At 36.8% G+C, this 18,744-nt stretch overlaps 1 protein-coding gene across 3 annotated transcripts in view; it reads right to left on the bottom strand.

Annotated features, from left to right (window-relative positions):
- ANO4 (anoctamin 4) overlaps positions 1-18,744 on the bottom strand; it is a 380,838-nt gene that overhangs the window by 56,140 nt on the left and 305,954 nt on the right. For all 3 annotated transcript variants that reach the window (XM_044227349.1, XM_044227348.1, XM_044227346.1), the window contains 2 exons: positions 3,558-3,640; positions 991-1,131 (listed from right to left, as the gene is read on the bottom strand). In XM_044227349.1, the coding sequence (XP_044083284.1) occupies positions 991-1,131; positions 3,558-3,640 (224 nt within the window). The remainder of the gene's footprint in view (positions 1-990; positions 1,132-3,557; positions 3,641-18,744) is intronic.

Consider the following 18,744-nt stretch of genomic DNA (forward strand, 5'->3'; position numbering starts at 1 on the left):
CTGTTACACACTCATCATTTGAAAATAGGAAAGGAGAATCGTAACCACCATTTAAGGTTCTAAATACGACATTTCTGAAAAATTTGCATAAGTTTTGTTCGGTGGTTAACAGGGTCAAAGTTGATCACCAAAGACTTCTTTTTAGGAAAAGCCAACAACCCAGGTTCAAGGTAGTGTTTTCCAAACTGACATAACCATTAGTGAATCTAGAAGTCAATTTTAGGAGGTTATGGTTGGTATTAAAAAAAACAGACTACAATAAAACAAAAAAAAATCAGAGTATTGCATATTGCAAAGATGAGCATTGTTTCAGTTACTCTGTTTAGTTTTTTTAAATTTTTTAAATTTTTTAAATTTTTAATTTTTAATTTTTTTTAATAAACATATATTTTTATCCCCGGGGTACAGGTCTATGAATCGTCAGGTTTACACACTTCACAGCACTCACCATAGCACATACCCTCCCCAACGTCCATAACCCACCCCCTTCTCCCGGTCCCCCTTCCCCCAGTAACCCTCAGTTTGTTCTGTGAGATTAAGAGTCACTTATGGATTGTCTCCCTCCCGATCCCATCTTGTTTCATTTATTCTTCTCCTACATCTCCTGGCACTGGGTTATGACAGAGAATGTAGTTCTTATATGGGCATGGTGAGCAAAAGTTTCGAAAAACACTGCTGCAGGTCCTATCTCAACTCTTACTTCCTTTCAGCAAGGCACAGAGAGGCCAGCAGAAAGAACTGGAGCTCTTGGCTGTTTCCTGGCTCATCCTGAACAAGCCCCTTACCCTTCTAAAGTCTCAGTGGCTCCATTTGGAACACGAGACAGCGGTACTATCTCTGACCATCTCAGAGAGTCTTTGTGAGGAGTAAATAAAAGAATGTGTAAAAATGTTTTGTAAAATTATGCAAATACCCGATATAATTATTGTTGATACCGTGCTACAAGTTTGTACTTTATGAAACAAAGAGTTTTGTAGAAAAGTTTCAAACCATAAAAAATATCCCAGATGCAGAAACAATAAGTCGGCTGCATTTATCTGCAAATGCTTGATATGGTTCTGGCTTTCCTGAAATAGGATTCATTCGCTCTTTCTTGGAGTACTTTGCTTCGAACTGGGGCCGTATTTCTTCCTGAAGAACAGACAGACACATTTTTTTTTTTTTTAAGCACTGGAGAAATACATACACACAATAAAAGGACATTTTTTTTTTACTCTATTATAAACTGAATCAACAGCTACCACACTAATCAATCAGTGAGGTGGGCTCAGAGACCCAGGTTTAAATGTCTGGGCATTGGCAACTTGAAGAAAATCTAAAGGGTAATGATTCAGACTTATTATCACCAAGGCGGTATAATTTAGACTAGTAGTTAAGTGTCTATGTTATCTTATTAAACTGTGCTTAAAGAAACAAAGAGAATGAGAAAAGGGACCGACTCTAGTATTCTAAGCAGTTTGAAATAACTACTAAACTTTTACTTTATTGCCAGGGAATGTAAAGGGCAAAGAAAGTTTCTGAACAGCAAAATGTCTAGAATTCATGTTGTCAGTTATAATGACAAATATAGTTCTTAGTTTTCTCCTACAATTAAATTTTTTTTAATTGAGGCAGCCAGAAATATGGTAAACCTATTTTTTAATAAGCTCCTGTAAGAGTCATTCACCTTTATCCAGTAGATTTTTAAATGTACTACTCATTATTGAAAACCAGGTAAACATCTTTCAAATCCAGCTAAAATCAAGGCAGCTCTAATTCTAAATCAAGCTGAGGCTTTGTTTCATTTAGTTGAGCTCCATCTAATGTGAAAAGCTTCTGACTAAAAAGCAATTATGGGATTAGAAACAGGAAATCAGCAAGAGGGTATGCTAAAGTGGTTCTGGTTAATTAAGTACCTATTCTACATGAATGTATTGCAAGAGGAGGGAAAATGAGAGGAAAGTCTGGTGAAATGGAGATTAAGTTAACCCAGGCAGAAACTCAGGACTCAGATGGAGACACTGACGGAAAGTGAAGAAGCTGACAGAAAACGGGTTCCGGACAATGGGCACAGTTTGGCAGTAGCCTGTGTGTGTAGAAGGAAGGGCAGCCTCACTCCTGCTTCAGAATAAACCCAAGGCTGGACTTCACTTAGTGACAGGTAATGGGGAAGGAGAGAGGGGAGATACAGTAATAAACAGGTTCTGCCTTCTTTCACTTATTTTAGGAAGTGGCACTTGAAGATATAAACAGAATAGGACCTGGAATCTTCTGTTTCTTTAGGAAACTCTGAATTTATCAGGCTGTGAGTGTCATCTAAGAGTCACTGAGTTAACTATCCAGGGATTTGTGGTGAATCAGGAGCTAGACCTATGTTTCTGCATGTTAAGGGCTAAATTGTGTCTCCCCTCCCCCTACAAATTCATTTGTTGAAGTCCTAAGCCACAGTACCTCAGAGTGTGACTGATTTGGACAGTCTTTACAGAGGTAATTAAGGTCAAATGAAATCATTAGAGTGACCCCTAATATGACTGGCTTTTTATAAAAAATTTAGACATGGACGTGCACAGAGAAATGATGATAGAACACAGAGGGAGCAGACAGCTGTCTACAAGCCCAGGAGAGGAGCCTGCAACAGATCCTGCCCTCACAGCCCTTAGAAGAAACCAACTGTGCCAATGCCTTGATCTCAGACTTCTAGCCTCCAGAAACGTGAGCAACTAATTTCTGTTGTTTAAGGCACCCAGTCTGTGGTCCTTTGTTATGGGAGCCCCAGCAACCTAATACCCTGGATTTTCCATAAAGAAGGCTTGCAGCAAGTTTGGGCTTTTCTGCACAGCCATCTGAGTGCCACAGGCTAGAATAAGTGGCATTTAGACCCTTCCACCATGGAGGACATTTGAGGAGTAGTTTCTACTCAGTATTTAAGGACTTGAGGTCATGCATTTGAGCCTTTGCGGCTCTGAGCACTGTCCAGGGTTCTGGAGAGCTCTCAGAAACACTTCCCTGGAATTCTCTCATTACGTTTCCTTCCATATACTTAGAGCTATAAGACTAATTAATACTCTCCTGTTAAAGTAAAGAACACTATTTAAGAAAACTAAAAAAGGGGAGGTGAATCATGAGAGACTATGGACTCTGAAAAACAATCTGAGGGGTTTGAAGTGGCGGGGGGGGGTGGGAGGTTGGGGGTACCAGGTGGTGGGTATTATAGAGGGCATGGATTGCATGGAGCACTGGGTGTGGTGAAAAAATAATGATACTGTTATCCTGAAAATAAATAAATAAAAAAAAAGAAAACTAAACAAATCTTACTACTAATGCTTCTGATGTCTCCACCTACAAGTGAAATGCTTTACTTAGCCATGGAATCTTAATCTACTAAGCGATCACAATGTTGTCTCTTCTTTCTTTTATAGTCTGTTCTTTTTTATACTACCTGAAGTTTTTTGCAAACACAGGTATTGAAATGCTTTATGAGTAAACCTGACTTCTGTCACAGAGCAGAGTGATAACTCAAGAGGACTGTGTATTCATTGATTTGCTTTTTGAAAAATTCTGAGGTAAATAATACAAACCTCCTCTTCTTCCCAGTCGATCAGATCCCAGTCATAAGCAATTACAGCTCGCCGTCTTTTCCAGAACTCCAGGAAAACTGTCGCTGGAACAAGAAGAGAAACACAAAGACATTTTTAAATAAAACAATGCTGTTAACTGTCACTGAATAATGAACTCATTGCAGAGAATGACAGTTGTTTGTGTAAGCATCCCTGAATATCAGAATTTCTAGCTAAGCTTCATTTAACAAAGACCTTTTCAGAGAATTACTAAGCTTGTGTCAAACATAATGAAAAATTCGAGATTTCATTTAGAATTAAATTAAGCTGATTTGCAAGTTGAGGCAGAAAAGACTTACAATAACAAAGCTCCTGGGATATAAAAATATAGAAAACTAGGTTACCAACATCTTTCTCATTGATAGAATATTTATTTTTAAAAGTGAGGGGGTGGTAAGGGCAGAAAGGCCAAAATAAAACTTAGCAGTTTACATGTATTTGACTAGCAGAGATTGTCTCCCAAATCTTCTTCCCAACAAATATCTATGTAAAACATATTTTACTATTTCATTGAAAGAAATAATTTTATTATTTTAATATTTTCCTCAAACTATTTCTTTTTTTGTCACATTAAAGGGAAAATCGTGTGAAAATTTTGTTAAGATCCTTTTTTTTTTTTTTTTTTTTTTTTTTAAATGAGGTATGGGGTAGCTGGCTTTCCCACTCAGGGAATTATGGAAGTTTATCCTCATTCAGCCAAAGTAACTTTCTACAGTTCAATTATTATACAAATGACAGAAGGGAAAAAATAATCAAGACATAACCTTGCTGTCTTGGAAGTCACAAGCCAAACGATAGGACGCACAATATATACACATACATGCACACTCAAACTTTGAGGATGACTGCAACAAAAGATATCACAGAAACACCCAGGAGACAGAACTGATAGATCCATCTCTCCTGGGCCTTGCTATGGTACTTAGACTTACAGAGGCAAGAGTCCAGGGCCAATCTGGTAGGCAGGATTTTCTAAAGCAAGCCTGCTATGTTAACTTTGCCTTACCAATTGTCTTTGCATGGGCCCCCGGGACAATTATTACATAAGGCTCTCTGGCCCCCCCGAGAAAATGGTGCTTTCTAAAGACTTTCTTTTTTGTTTCCAGAGTCTCCCCTGGCCTTAAATCGACAAAGCAGCTAGTCCTTGAATGTGTGGCTATTCTTTTTTTTTTTTTCCAATTTCTTTATTTTCAGAGAATGTGTGGCTATTCTTCATGAAAAGTCAGAACTGTAGCCTGTGACCTCAGAGAAGCCTGAGGGGGACCATTCTGGGACAGCCTGAGGACACAGGAGAAGCATCCCGTTTGTATCACTGACTGCTGCTGCTCCCAGCAAGCCCTACCAACCCACTTGTAGGTCTCATTTGAAGGAACTGACTTCTAAGACAGACCAGTGGCTGTCAGAAACATTCCACCACCTTTCTTCTCCCCAGCATGTGCAGAATCCTACATGAAGGAGAGAGAAGCTCTAACCAATAATTCCCTTTTGTGGCTAATACTCATCTTCCTCCCTTCCAGGACTTGGGAGGATGGGAAGAAATTAGTTGCTTGTATAATTGCTATTGTCTTGTGTTTTGCATTTGAGGAAGAATCTAATGCTATCTCTAACCATGAGTGAGGATATAATCCAATATAGATTGTCTCCTTTCAAGGCAAATATTCAATCCCATACCCTTATTACTTCATGATTTAAATTCCCTTGCTTAAATACTCACAGCCCTCAGAGCCCACTGCACTTTGAATGTGTCTAGTTATATGCTGCCTTACATCACAAATTCACATTTTCCTACTTGTCTCCTTTGAAGATGGCTTTACATTAATATATATAATTGTCTTCTACCACTAAACCACTCAGTACTATAAGTTTGATTAGAAAGTTATCTCTTGCTGTGGGAAGAGCTGAGATACCCTTCAACAGATGAATGGATAAAGAAGACAATGGAATATTACTCAGACAAGGGAATATTACTCAGCCATCAAAAAGGACACATACCCAATTTTTGCATCAACATGGATGGGAGTGGAAAAGATTATGCTGAGTGAAATAAGTCAAACAGAGGAAGTCAATTATATGGTATAACTTACCTGTGGAGCATAAGGAATAACATGGAGGACATTAGGAGAAGAAAAGGAAAAATGAAGGGGGGATGGAGGTGGAAACAAACCACAAGAGATTGTGGACTCCAAGAAACAAACTGAGGGTTTTAGAGGGGAGGGGAGTGGGGGGATGGGTGAGCCTGGTGGTGGTATTAAGGAGGGCACATATCGCATGGAGCACTGGGTATTATACGTAAATAATGAATCTTGGAATATTGCATCAAAAACTAATGAGGTGATTAACAGCACAATAAAAAAAGTTATTTCTTTCAGGGGTTGATTCTCAAAAGACTTAAAATTCCTAAGGGTTTGGCAAGATTTTCTACTATATGGAATTCTTTCCACAAGAATTTGGTCTAAAATATCTTTTTCTCAATGTATCAGAAGGTTTAACCTTACTGCCAGCATTCTGAGTCCTTAGATTCCAATCTATCTATGTAGAAAATGCTTTTTTGAAAACAAGGTCTGGCCATGTCTGGGTATCAAGGAACCATACCACCTACAGAAAAATCCCCACTACCAGCTCAGGATGCAAGGCTCCTAATGACTCTGCCTGTGTCAAACTCTCTCTGTCCCAACTTGTACCCGAGACTCCAGGCTACCTCACTAGCAGTTTTCCCAGGTGAGCTGTTGTGTGACTTTCTTAGCTTTGCCCACACTATTTCATTGGTTTATAGTGTTCTTCCCTATTTGTGTCCATTTGGCCAACTCCTACTCTTGTTTCCAGATTTGGCTCTGTGTGTTCTGCAACCATTCCCTTTGAACCTTCTCTATACCCATGCTGAGTTGTGCAGATACCTCTAGGTCAGTGCTGAGCATAGCATTCAGCACTTAAAAAACAATAGAGAAACTTGATCATTTCTATCACTAGTTGTGGGCTCTTGAGAATATGGGCTATATATATTAGCTGTCTTTATATCCTCAGGGTCTAGCACAATGACTGGTATCCAAGAGGCACAGTAAATGTACAAATGACATGATGTCATGAAAATGAAAGCAATATGGCAAATTATTCTTTTCTTATTTATCTAAATCTTATAAAAAATTAGGGTATAAGTTTGAAAAACATCTAATTATATCTTGTGAATGCTTTATACAGCAGTGTAAAATAATAACAAACATGAAAAATTGAAACGTACTATGCTTCTCTTTTGCTTTGCCACAAAATATCACTCTGTTCTTTCTTTTTAGAGAGAGGGATAGAGAAACAGCACTGGGGGAGGGGGAGAGGCAGAGAGATAGAGAAAAAAAAAATCCAAAGTAGGCTCCACACCCAGCAGAGAGCCCAAAACTGGGCTCAATCTCATGATTCTGAGATCATGACCTGAGCCAAAATTAAGAGTTGGACATTTAATGGACTGAGCCACCAAGCACCCCAGTATCATTCTAATTATTACTTGGTTGCATGAATCCTGTGGCAAGGACTACCTACCTCTAAGATGCATTCTTGCCTTGTTCCACAGTAAAAGGTGGCTGCCCACCTGTACTGTAGTACTCAGATCTCCTTGCTGTTGGATATATATGGCCCAAGACAGTTCTCACAGTGGAATGTGAACAGAAAAATGTGATAAATGCCACTTGCCTGTTGATATCTTAAGGCAGTGAGGGTGCTTCTTCCACATTCTCTTTACCCTTTTGGATAGGTGGAGCCCCAGTAACTCAGCTGATATTATGCAAATGATGTCAAGGCCTGGGAGGATTGCAAACAACTTGTTTGTAGGACTATGAGTCCCTGAATGACCCTGTGTGCAGAGCTATCTCCCAACCTGGAATGCTCACCCCATTTACTCACTGAGACATTGCATGAGGCATGAAGGTGAAAAAACTTACGAGTTACTTCCTTTACCTATTTTAGATGGGGCAATATCAAGTCCTTAGTTTTAAGACAGAGTTTTGTGTGCTCTCTTCTCTCCCCTTTCTACTATACTACCCCATACTACTACCCAACCTATGTACAAATGAAGTTCATCCCATGTATTACCATCAGTGCCAAATAGCAAGCCCCTCACAACATTAGTGGAAGCATTGGAAAAATCTGAGACTTGCAATACGTGCCCTCCTTAATACCCATGTATTGCATGGAGTACTGGGTGTGGTACATAAGAATCTTGGAACACTGAAAAAAAATGTCAATTAAAAAAAAAGGAAAAGAAAAACCTGAGACTTCTGAATTTAAGTATAAGAAGGGTCAAGGTTAAGTGTTCAGGTAAGTTTGTGTTCAAATACCAGGACACCACTGGCTCAGAATTGTACACAGTTGAGAAGGTTGTGACATATATCCCATAAAGTACACAAAAAGGACATGACAGAGTGTTCAGCAGGACATGTTCTACTATCACTTTCTTAAGTTGAACAATTATTGTTAGTTTCAATTTGTAGCAGACTTCTATGTATTTGCCCAAACCACTTCTTATCTTTCTAAGCATAGATTGAATTTTCCAGCCTTTATTACAATTAGATGTCACCACATTTTGATAAATGGAAATTAAGCACAAGTGATGTATGTCAGTTTTGGACTAAAAAAAATTAGAAAGTAATTACATCATCCCATGCTTCTTTTCTCCTTTTGACGGGGTGAATGGAGAAGATTCTAAGGATCCAGAAGAGCATAGAGCCACCAAATAAAAGGAACCTGGGTACTTAAATGACCATGTAGAAGGCTAACAACCAGAAATACCTGGTTGGGTTTCATGTGCATGTTTTTTTTTTTATTTTCAAGATTTATTTCTTTATTTGAGAGAGTGTGAGAGTATAGGAAGGGAGTTGATGTGGGGCTTGATCCCAGAACTCTGAGATCATGATCTGAGCCAAAACCAGGAGTCAGAAACTTAACCCACTGTGCCACCCCAGGTGCCCCCCATGTGCACGAGTTCTATTAAACATTCAGGTTTGGATTTTTGTGTATTACACAGTTAACTGTAGTCATCCTAACTAATATAGGTTTTTTTGAAAGTACAACTATGGTTAACATTTTGCAAACAGGAAGGAAAAACCCACTGAATTACTCTTTTTTGTCATCTACCTAAGGCATTTCAAGAGTTTTATGCAGGAAAAAGATCCCTTTTAAGCTGTATAGCTTGGGTTCCATGGCAGCATTGAAATATGGTACTATTTAGTCACTGTATAGTAACAGTTTATTACATTTTAGGTACTATGTTTTATTTTTTCAAAAGTCTGTCAAGGTCGGTATTATTTTCATCATCCTATGAATGAAGAATCTGAGGTCCAGAGAAGTCACATGGCTAGTAAATGACAACTGGGATTTGGGCCTAATATGCCTTTTATTTATTATTATTATTATTATTATTATTATTATTATTATTATTTGGTGGGGGAGCTTACAACATTAAATTTATTCTCTAGTTCCAGAGGTTAGAAGTTCAAAATAAAGGTTTTGACAGGGTTAATTCCTACTGGAGGCTCTGAGGGAGACTATCTTCTATGCATTTTTCCCTAACTCCTGGTAGTTGGTAGAAATCTTTGGCATCCCTTGGCTTGCAGAAACACTCTTCCAATCTCCCTGCCTATCTTCACAAGGCATTCCACTCTGTGATTGGCTGTCTCTCCATTTTCTCTTCTTGTAGGGACACCAGTCTCTCCATTTTCTCTTCTTGTAGGGACACCAGCCACACTGGGAATACAGTATGACATTGTCTTAAATTGATTACATCTTCAAAGACCCTATTTCCAAATAAAGTCACTTGCACAGGTACTGGAAGCTATGATTAAAACATATCTTTCAGAGGACACAATTCAACCCATAACAGGATTATTTGGGCTATCACAATGAGTAGGAGCAAATGGCATTTAGGGTAAGAGCCAGGGGTACTATCTACCTTGTAGCTAGAAGGTCACAGTCTAATCTGGGGCCTTTAATTTCTACTGAATAAGGAAGAGCTAAAAAGAAAAAGAAAGCTTACTCTTTGAACCACAAGAACACTTTGCTTAAACTAGTTATAAAAACCAAAGTACCGTACCCCAGGTTATATGTTCCCTGTGAGAACCTGGCATTTATTCTCTATCCTTCCCTTAGATCTATACTTTTCTTTGGAGGCCTGTGGGAATAAATGTGGGCAAAACCTACATTTATTCCCAAAGCTGCTAGGAATACATGCTGCTAATTTTTGCCCTTTGATAACACAATAGGTATTCAAAAGCCTAATTTGTTCTTCATTTGGAAAATTTCTAGCCTGGGAGTCCAGAAAAGAATTGTGTCTAATGCTAGAAAATTAATTATAAAGACATGTTTATTTCTTATTTTTGAAAAAAAATCCCAAAGGCTTTTAAAGACCCTATAGGCTTTTTTCCTTAACTTGTCAAAAGATTATGTTCTATTTATATAAAAATAAGAATTGAGCCAGAAATAAAATGGGCACTATATAGGAAAAGGAAAGGTGATTTTTATTTCAGAAAAGTGTCCTGCTGTCTGATGATTCAAAGCATTTTCAGAAATCTAGTCAACATGATTCTCTTCCTAGGAAATTACACATAGTCATTTTTCTCCCAATTCTAATTTCCTTCTTTTAGAAAGTGAAATGAATAATACTAACAGATTTCATTATTTCCGTTCTTCATAACTTTCTGAGAATTTTCATTTGGAGAATGTACTGGGAAGTTACATAGATGTGCTTCCTAAGAACTTAGAGAAATGAGGTCACCTCCCAAGACTTTAACTCATAAAATCTACACATAATGAATGAGCTTAGTGAGGAATCACAAACTCAAATGCCAAAACAACCACAGCAGTACAAAACCTAGAAGAGGAAACTGCAAGATAAGGAGTGGTAGGGAATAGGATCAGTTGGGGAGTATGTACTCAAAATAAAGTGATAGGTATTCTTCAGTTTCCATTGACTGCACTGTGGCCAGATCTTTAAATTATTCAAGAGAAATCATAAAAATATATCTTCATGTGAACTATCTCAGTGTAAAAATAATAGCTTATTTGTATATTTTTAAATTAGCGAGGACCAGATTATTTTTACTGGTTGCTAACTTGCAACATCTGAGATGGACTTTGGCAATAATAATACAAGTGAATGTAAATGAGTGACTAGAGAGTTTGTGAAACACCCCAAAATGCCAAGATGAAGTTAGTTTCAGGGTCCAAGAAAAAACAGGAATGTGACTATATTTTAAGAAGCTGAAGCTTAATTTATTAATTTTAGAACCATTTGGGAGAAAGTAAATATATCCAAATGGGGGTGGCCAATTTGTAACTTAGGAAAATCAAGGTCTAAGAATACAAATTTTGCAGTTTGATCTAATGTTGACTATTAGATGGGCATTTGGACATAAACCAGTCTCTAGGAGTACTCCATGAAATGAAATCAAGATGACTAAGTATTCAGCAGAAAAAAATAGTTCTTGCTCCCTTTTCCCATTCATTTAAGTTATTAATTGCATTCCTTTGTTGTGCTAGGGATTCACTAGCTGCACTGATTTCCAAGCTCAAACAACATATGATGATTAATTTGGCTTCCCAATTATTCTGACATAGGAAGAAGGTGTTCTAGATGGTCATTATAAAATAATATTCTCTATCATATACTTGCATTTTCATATTCTGGATTATGCCCTAATGCTTGCACAGTTTAAAAGAGGTTTCTGTTTGCCCAATTCCAATTAGCTTTGGGTATTCCAAAAGAGCTTCTGAACTGGAAGAGACACTGTGGATAATGGCAGTTTCCCCAAGTAAACACAATGCTCTGAGATCCTGCCTGAGTGTGCGCTTGCCTTCTATAAAAAGCCATCAAGCTACAGAAGACTAAGGATTCTTGCTTCTACCCATAAGGATTAACTGCTCCAATATAAAAAAACAACTGTTTTCAGCACTGGACAAGAGATAGTACAGGACTGTGATCCCTGAGAGTAAAGAAATAAGTAAGGTGAGCCTTAGGATCACACTGTCTCATTATTTGGAGGCCAATTACAGGCTACAATTCACATAGAGGAGTCCAAACAGAGCCTAGTGGTCTTACTGAGCTTGGGAGATTAAAGTGGGGGAGAATGAGGTGGCAAGAGTTTGTGGGGCAGAGTACCAGAGAAAAGGGAACTATACTGAAAGAAAACTCAAAATCAATGAAGTGCCTTCTGCTTTTTATGCATATGGGGTGAAACTACATGAAACTGCTTGATGGTAGCTAAAAAATCATCAGAATTCACAGAGGGCCAAAAGAAATTTCCAATCCCACTAGTCAGAGTACAGAGATATTGTAACACATAGAACTTATAAGAGGCCTCATAAAGATCATCCCCTAGCAGTGGTTCTGGACCTACATTAACAAGCTAATGACAAGTCTGGAGATGATCTAACAGGGCTGCAAGAGAGTTAATCATATACCTGAACAAAGTCTAGCAGTAAGGAAACATAACAAAAAATGAAATTCAACACTATTCTGTGTTTAATAAAAAAATTCCCAGACATACAAATAAGCAGGAAAATAAAGCCTATAAACAGGTGAAAATTTCAATCCCAGGGAGACAGCCTAGAACTGACAGAAATGATAGAACAAGGATGATAAAACAACTGTTATAAGTATGCTTTGTATGTCAAGAAGATAGATGAAAACATAAATACAATGAGAATAGTAATACAGGCATAAAAAGCCCCAACTGACCGAGATTTGATATTGGAAAATGAAAGTTATAAAAAGAAAAGTACACTGAATAGGTTTAACAGAAGACTAGACATTTCAGGAAAAAAAAAATCAGTGAATCTGAAGGCAAATCAATAGAAACAATTACAGATGACACAAAGACTAAAAAAAAAAAAAATGAAAAATATGAAAAAGGAGTAAGTGACCTGTAGAACAATACTGAGTGATTTTGGAAAAATTTCAAAATTTGATAAAAATTAAACTATTGATGCAAGAAACTTAACAAACCCTAATTATAAGAAACACAAAGAAAATTATATCAAAACTCATCTCAGTCAAATTCCCAAGAATAAGAAGTAAAAATCTTCAAAGCAGATACTAGGGAGGAAAATCCTACATAGGGGGGGAAAAAAAAAGAAGAAGAAAGAAAAGACAGACATCTTATAGAAGAAGAAATGCAGACATCTTATAAAAACTGTGAAAGTCTCCACACAATGAAAACGCATCTCTTAAGGCAGGGTTTTTCAATCTTAACACAATTAACATTGTGTCAACTCTCTTGAAAAATAAGTTATTTTTCAACACCAAAACATTCCATATGTTGATGATACTTTAATCTTCAGATTAAATGAGAATCTGAGAGAATTGTCAGATGATTTTCCAAAAGAAACTCAACTAGGCCATAGGCCATATGACTTCAAGCAAAGGAAGACTGTAAATTTAGCAATGTTTCTCAAACTCAACACTATTGATATTGTAGACCATTTAATTCTTTGTTTGGGGGGCATTTTGTTCTGTGCTTTGTATGACATTTAGCAGCATCCCTGATGTCTACCAACTAAATTCAGATGCTAGCATCACTCCTTTCTCTCAGGACCAAAAATGTGTCTACACATTGTCTAATATCTCCTGAGAGGCATACTTCACTCCTGATTGAGCACTCCTGTGCTCTAAAGTATTGAAAGGGAAAAGAAAAAAAACAAAAAAAAACCAAAAAACCCTGCTAACCTAGAATACTAGAATTCTACATCCAGCAACAATATCTTTTAAAAATTAAAGTAAATATCAACCTTTTGTCTGTACTGTCATTTGCAAATATCTTCTCCCATTCCGTGGGTTGCCTCTTTGTTTTTTTGACTGTTTCCTTTGCTGTGCAGAAGCTTTTGATTTTGATGAAGTCCCAAAAGTTTATTTTCGTTTTTGTTTCCTTTGCCTTTGGAGACATATCTTGGAAGAAGTTGCTGTGGCTGATGTCGAAGAGATTCCTGCCTATGTTCTCCTCTAGGAGTCTAGGATCTATAATGAACTCCTCAAACTCAACACACACAAAACAGGCAAACATATCAAAAATGGGCAGAAGATATGAACAGACACTTCTCCAATCAAGACATACAAATGGCTGTCAGACACATGAAAAAAATGTTCATCATCACTAGCCCTCAGGGAGATTCAAATTAAAACCACATTGAGATATCACCTTACACCAGTTAGAATGGCCAAAATTAACAAAACAGGAAACAACATGTGTTGGAGAGGATGTGGAGAAAGGGGAACCCTCTTACACTGTTGGTGGGAATGCAAGTTGGTGCAGCCTCTTTGGAGAACAGTGTGGAGATTCCTCAAGAAATTAAAAATAGAGCTTCCCTACGACCCTGCAATTGCACTCCTGGGTATTTACCCCAAAGACACAGATGTCGTGAAAAGAAGGGCCATCTGTACCCCAATGTTTATAGCAGCAATGGCCACAGTCGCCAAACTATGGAAAGAACCAAGATGCCCTTCAACGGACGAATGGATAAGGAAGATGTGGTCCATATACACTATGGAGTATTATGCCTCCATCAGAAAGGATGAATACCCAACTTTTGTAGCAACATGGACGGGACTGGAAGAGATTATGCTGAGTGAAATAAGTCAAGCAGAGAGAGTCAATTATCACATGGTTTCACTTATTTGTGGAGCATAACAAATAGCATGGAGGACAAGGGGCGTTAGAGAGGAGTAGGGAATTTGGGTAAATTGGAAGGGGAGGTGAACCATGAGAGACTATGGACTCTGAAAAACAGTCTGAGGGGTTTGAAGTGGCGGGGGGGTGGGAGGTTGGGGTACCAGGTGGTGGGTATTATAGAGGGCACGGCTTGCATGGAGCACTGGGTGTGGTGAAAAAATAATGAATACTGTTTTTCTGAAAATAAATAAATTGGAAAAAAAATCAAAATAAGTAGTGTAATTTTAGGAATGATGTTGGCAATGGCACTGTGCACCCTTAGTTTAAAGGGGATATACTATATTTGATCTGTTTCTTATTATTGCCAGGTGTAAACTTTCTACAGTGGGAAAAATAAAGCCATCTTCTAATTAAAAATAACTTAATAAAGGCAATTTCTTTTCAGGAAAAAAAAAAAACAAAAAAACCCCAAAAAAAACCACATTGAGATATCACCTTACACCAGTTAGAATGGCCAAAATTAACAAAACAGGAAACAACATGTGTTGGAGAGGATGTGGAGAAAGGGGAACCCTCTTACACTGTTGGTGGGAATGCAAGTTGGTGCAGCCTCTTTGGAGAACAGTGTGGAGATTCCTCAAGAAATTAAAAATAGAACTTCCCTATGACCCTGCAATTGCACTGCTGGGTATTTACCCCAAAGATACAGATGTCGTGAAAAGAAGGGCCATCTGTACCCCAATGTTTATAGCAGCAATGGCCACGGTCGCCAAACTATGGAAAGAACCAAGATGCCCTTCAACGGATGAATGGATAAGGAAGATGTGGTCCATATACACTATGGAGTATTATGCCTCCATCAGAAAGGATGAATACCCAACTTTTGTAGCAACATGGACGGGACTGGAAGAGATTATGCTGAGTGAAATAAGTCAAGCAGAGAGAGTCAATTATCATATGGTTTCACTTATTTGTGGAGCATAACAAATAGCATGGAGGACATGGGGAGTTAGGAGAAGGGAGTTGGGGTAAATTGGAAGGGGAGGTGAATCATAAGAGACTATGGACTCTGAAAAACAATCTGAGGGGTTTGAAGTGGCGGGGGGGGGGTGGGAGGTTGGGGTACCAGGTGGTGGGTATTATAGAGGGCATGGATTGCATGGAGCACTGGGTGTGGTGAAAAAATAATGAATACTGTTTTTCTGAAAATAAATAAATCAATTTAATAAAAAAAATTAAAGTGAAGCAAAATATCTTTAGACCTTAAAAATCTGGGAAAATTAATTACCAATATACCTGCATTATAAGAACTTTCAAGGAAGTTCTTCAGGAAGGAGGAAATGACACTAGATGGAAATCTGGATTAATATAAAAATAGGGAAAGCACATAAAAACAAATATATGGGTATATGAATTTTTTCCTCATTTCTTTTTTTTTTTTAAAAGATTATTTATTTATTTATTTGATAGACAGAAATCACAAGTAGGCAGAGAGGCAGGCTGAGAGAGAGAGAGAGGAGTAAGCAGGCTCTCACTGAGCAGAGAGCCCGATGCGGGGCTCAATCCCAGGACCTTGAGATCATGACATGCGCTGAAAGCAGAGGCTTAACCCTCTGAGCCACCCAGGCGCCCCTTTTTTCCTCATTTCAATCTCTTTAGTAGATAATTACCTGCTGAAAGCCAAAATAATAACAATGTATCAAGAGGTTTATAACATGTAGAATAAAATATATAACAAGAATAGCAGTAAGATAGAGGACAAAAATAGCAGTAAAATATTTGGCAATAACAATATAAGGGACAAAAAAATAAAAGGTGAAGCATACCATTTTAAAGTGCTCATACCACTTGTGAAATAGTATTATATTATTTGAAAATAGGTTGTTATAAATGAAAGGTGTATATTATAAATCCTTGAAACCATTATAAGAGTAAAACAAAGAAGTATAACTAATAAATCAACAGTGGAGATAAAATTAAATCAAGAAAATATCTAATTCAAAAGGAGAGAAAATGATGGGAAATAAAACAACAGCATATGGGACACATATAAAATGAATAAAAAGAACATGTATTTAAACCAAATATATTGATAATTACATTGAATGTACTGGTATAAAAATGCTAATGTTCAGTGGGTTAAAGCCTCTGCTTTCGGCTCAGGTCATGGTCCCAGGGTCCTGGGATCAAGCCCCGCATTGGGTTCTCTGCTCAGAGGAGAGCCTGCTTCCCTTCCTCTCTGCCTGCCTCTCTGCCTACTTGTGATCTGTCAAATAAGTCAAGCGGAGAAAGACAAATATCATATGATCTCCCTGATATGAGGAAATAAATAAATCTTTAAGAAAAAAAGAAAAAGCAGAGATCTTTGGACTGGAAAAAAAAAAGTAAGACTTCCTATTACTTGTGTATGTATGTAAATGAAAGAAAAAGATACCATACAAATCCAAATCAAGAAAGACTGACATGGCAGTATTAATATCAAAGTATACTTGAAAATAAGAAATATTATTGGGAATAATGAGGAAAATTTCATAATGACTAGGGGCCTTCAGAAGACATAACCATCCTATATTTAAAATACATGAGGCAAAATCTTGATATAACTGAAAGGCAAACTAGAAGAATCCACAAATAAAGTTGGAATTAGTATAAATATAGATGACTAAAACAAAATCAACCAAGTGGACCCAAATGAAACTTACAAAACATAAAACTTAACAAGAGCATAATATATAGTCTTTTTGAATGGGCATGAGACATTTGTTGAGATGCCATATTGAGGGCTATAAAACAAATTTCAGTAAATTTAAAAGGATTGAAATCATGTAAAATATGTTCTCTGAGTTAAACTAAAAATCAACAGGAGGCAGATATCTATAAAATCTCCCCAATTTTTTGGAATTAAGCAACACCCATCTATATAACTCAGGGGTCAAAGAGAAAATCAGAATGGAAATTATAAAATATTTTGAACTCATTAAAAATGAAAATATAATGCAGAGGATGCAACTAAAGCAGAACTTAGAGGAAGTTTATAACATTAAACTCATATTTTAAAAGAAGAAAGATCTCACATTGGCAAACTAGGCATTCACTTTAAGAAATTTTTAAAAAAAGGAGCTAATTAAACCCAAAGTAAGCATGAGGAAGGAAACATAACAGCAGAAATTAATAAAAAAGAAAACATAAGGACAATATAAAAACACCATTAACATCAAAAACTTGTTCATGGAAGATCAATATAACTGATAAATTCCTATGCAGAATGAATAGGAAAACAAGAGAAAGACATGAACTATAATTTCAGGAATGAACAAAATGAGATCACAGATTGTCCCACGAAAGGTAAAATCTGAGATTATTATGAACAAATTTATCCCAGTAAGTTCACACATTTAGATAAAATGACAGAATCCTTGAAGACAGGAAGAAATAGATAATCTAAAGAGCTCCATCTGTTAAGGAGATTAAGTTTGTATTAAACACTTTCCTGCAAAGAAAATTCTAAGCCCAAGTGGCTTTACTGGTGAATTCTACCAAACATAAGAAAGAAGTAATATCATTTTTATATAAACCTCTCCGGAAAACAGAAAAAAGAACATCTAAGTCATTCTATGTGGCCACATTACCTCATAGCCAAAAAAACACCAGAAGAAAATTACAGACAACCTTTATGAAGATAGATGCAAAATCCTAAAAATATTTTAGCAGATCAAATACACAACTATAGAAAAAAGATAATACAGTTGACCCTTGAACAACATGGGTTTGATTTGTATGGGTTCACCTATATAGCTTTTTGGATACAGTTACTCTAAACATATTTTCTCTTCCTCACGACTTTTTAGTACATGTGCTGCCGAAGCCATCAATTCATGATTTTTAAAATAATGTTTTCTTTTCTTTAGCTTACTTTATTATAAGAATACAACATATAATATATATAACATATAAAATATGTGTTAATTAACACTTCATGTTATTGGTCAGACTTCCAATCAATAGTAGGTTATCAGTACTTAAGTTTTGAGAGAGTCAAAAGTTATATGTAGATTTTCAGCTGCAAAGGTGTTGGTGAACCTAATCTCCATACTGTCAAGAGTCAACTGTATATTACAATGAAGTGGGTTTGTTTTGTAATTCAGTGTCACTGTAGTGTTTGAAAGTAAATCAATTTAATGAATATATCAACCATCTTTTTAAAAAACAGGATTATCTTATTAATACAGATGAAAGCTTTTAACAAACTCAATACCCATTCATGATAAAAATTCAGCCCCGAGAAATAAAGTAAAATTCCCCAACTTGATAAGGTGTTATTTACAAAAACTTATATTTTCTATCATACTTAATAGTATAAGACTTAATATTTTCCCCTCAACACTGAGAATAAGGAAAGGATGTCTGACATTATAACTTCTATCTAACATTATTCTGTCACTGTAATAAGGCAAGAAAAAATTAGGCCCATATGGATTAGAAAAGAAGAAGCGAAATTGTATTTA

This window comes from Neovison vison, chromosome 12 (assembly GCF_020171115.1).
Source record: "Neovison vison isolate M4711 chromosome 12, ASM_NN_V1, whole genome shotgun sequence".
Classification (NCBI taxonomy): Eukaryota; Metazoa; Chordata; class Mammalia; order Carnivora; family Mustelidae; genus Neogale; species Neogale vison.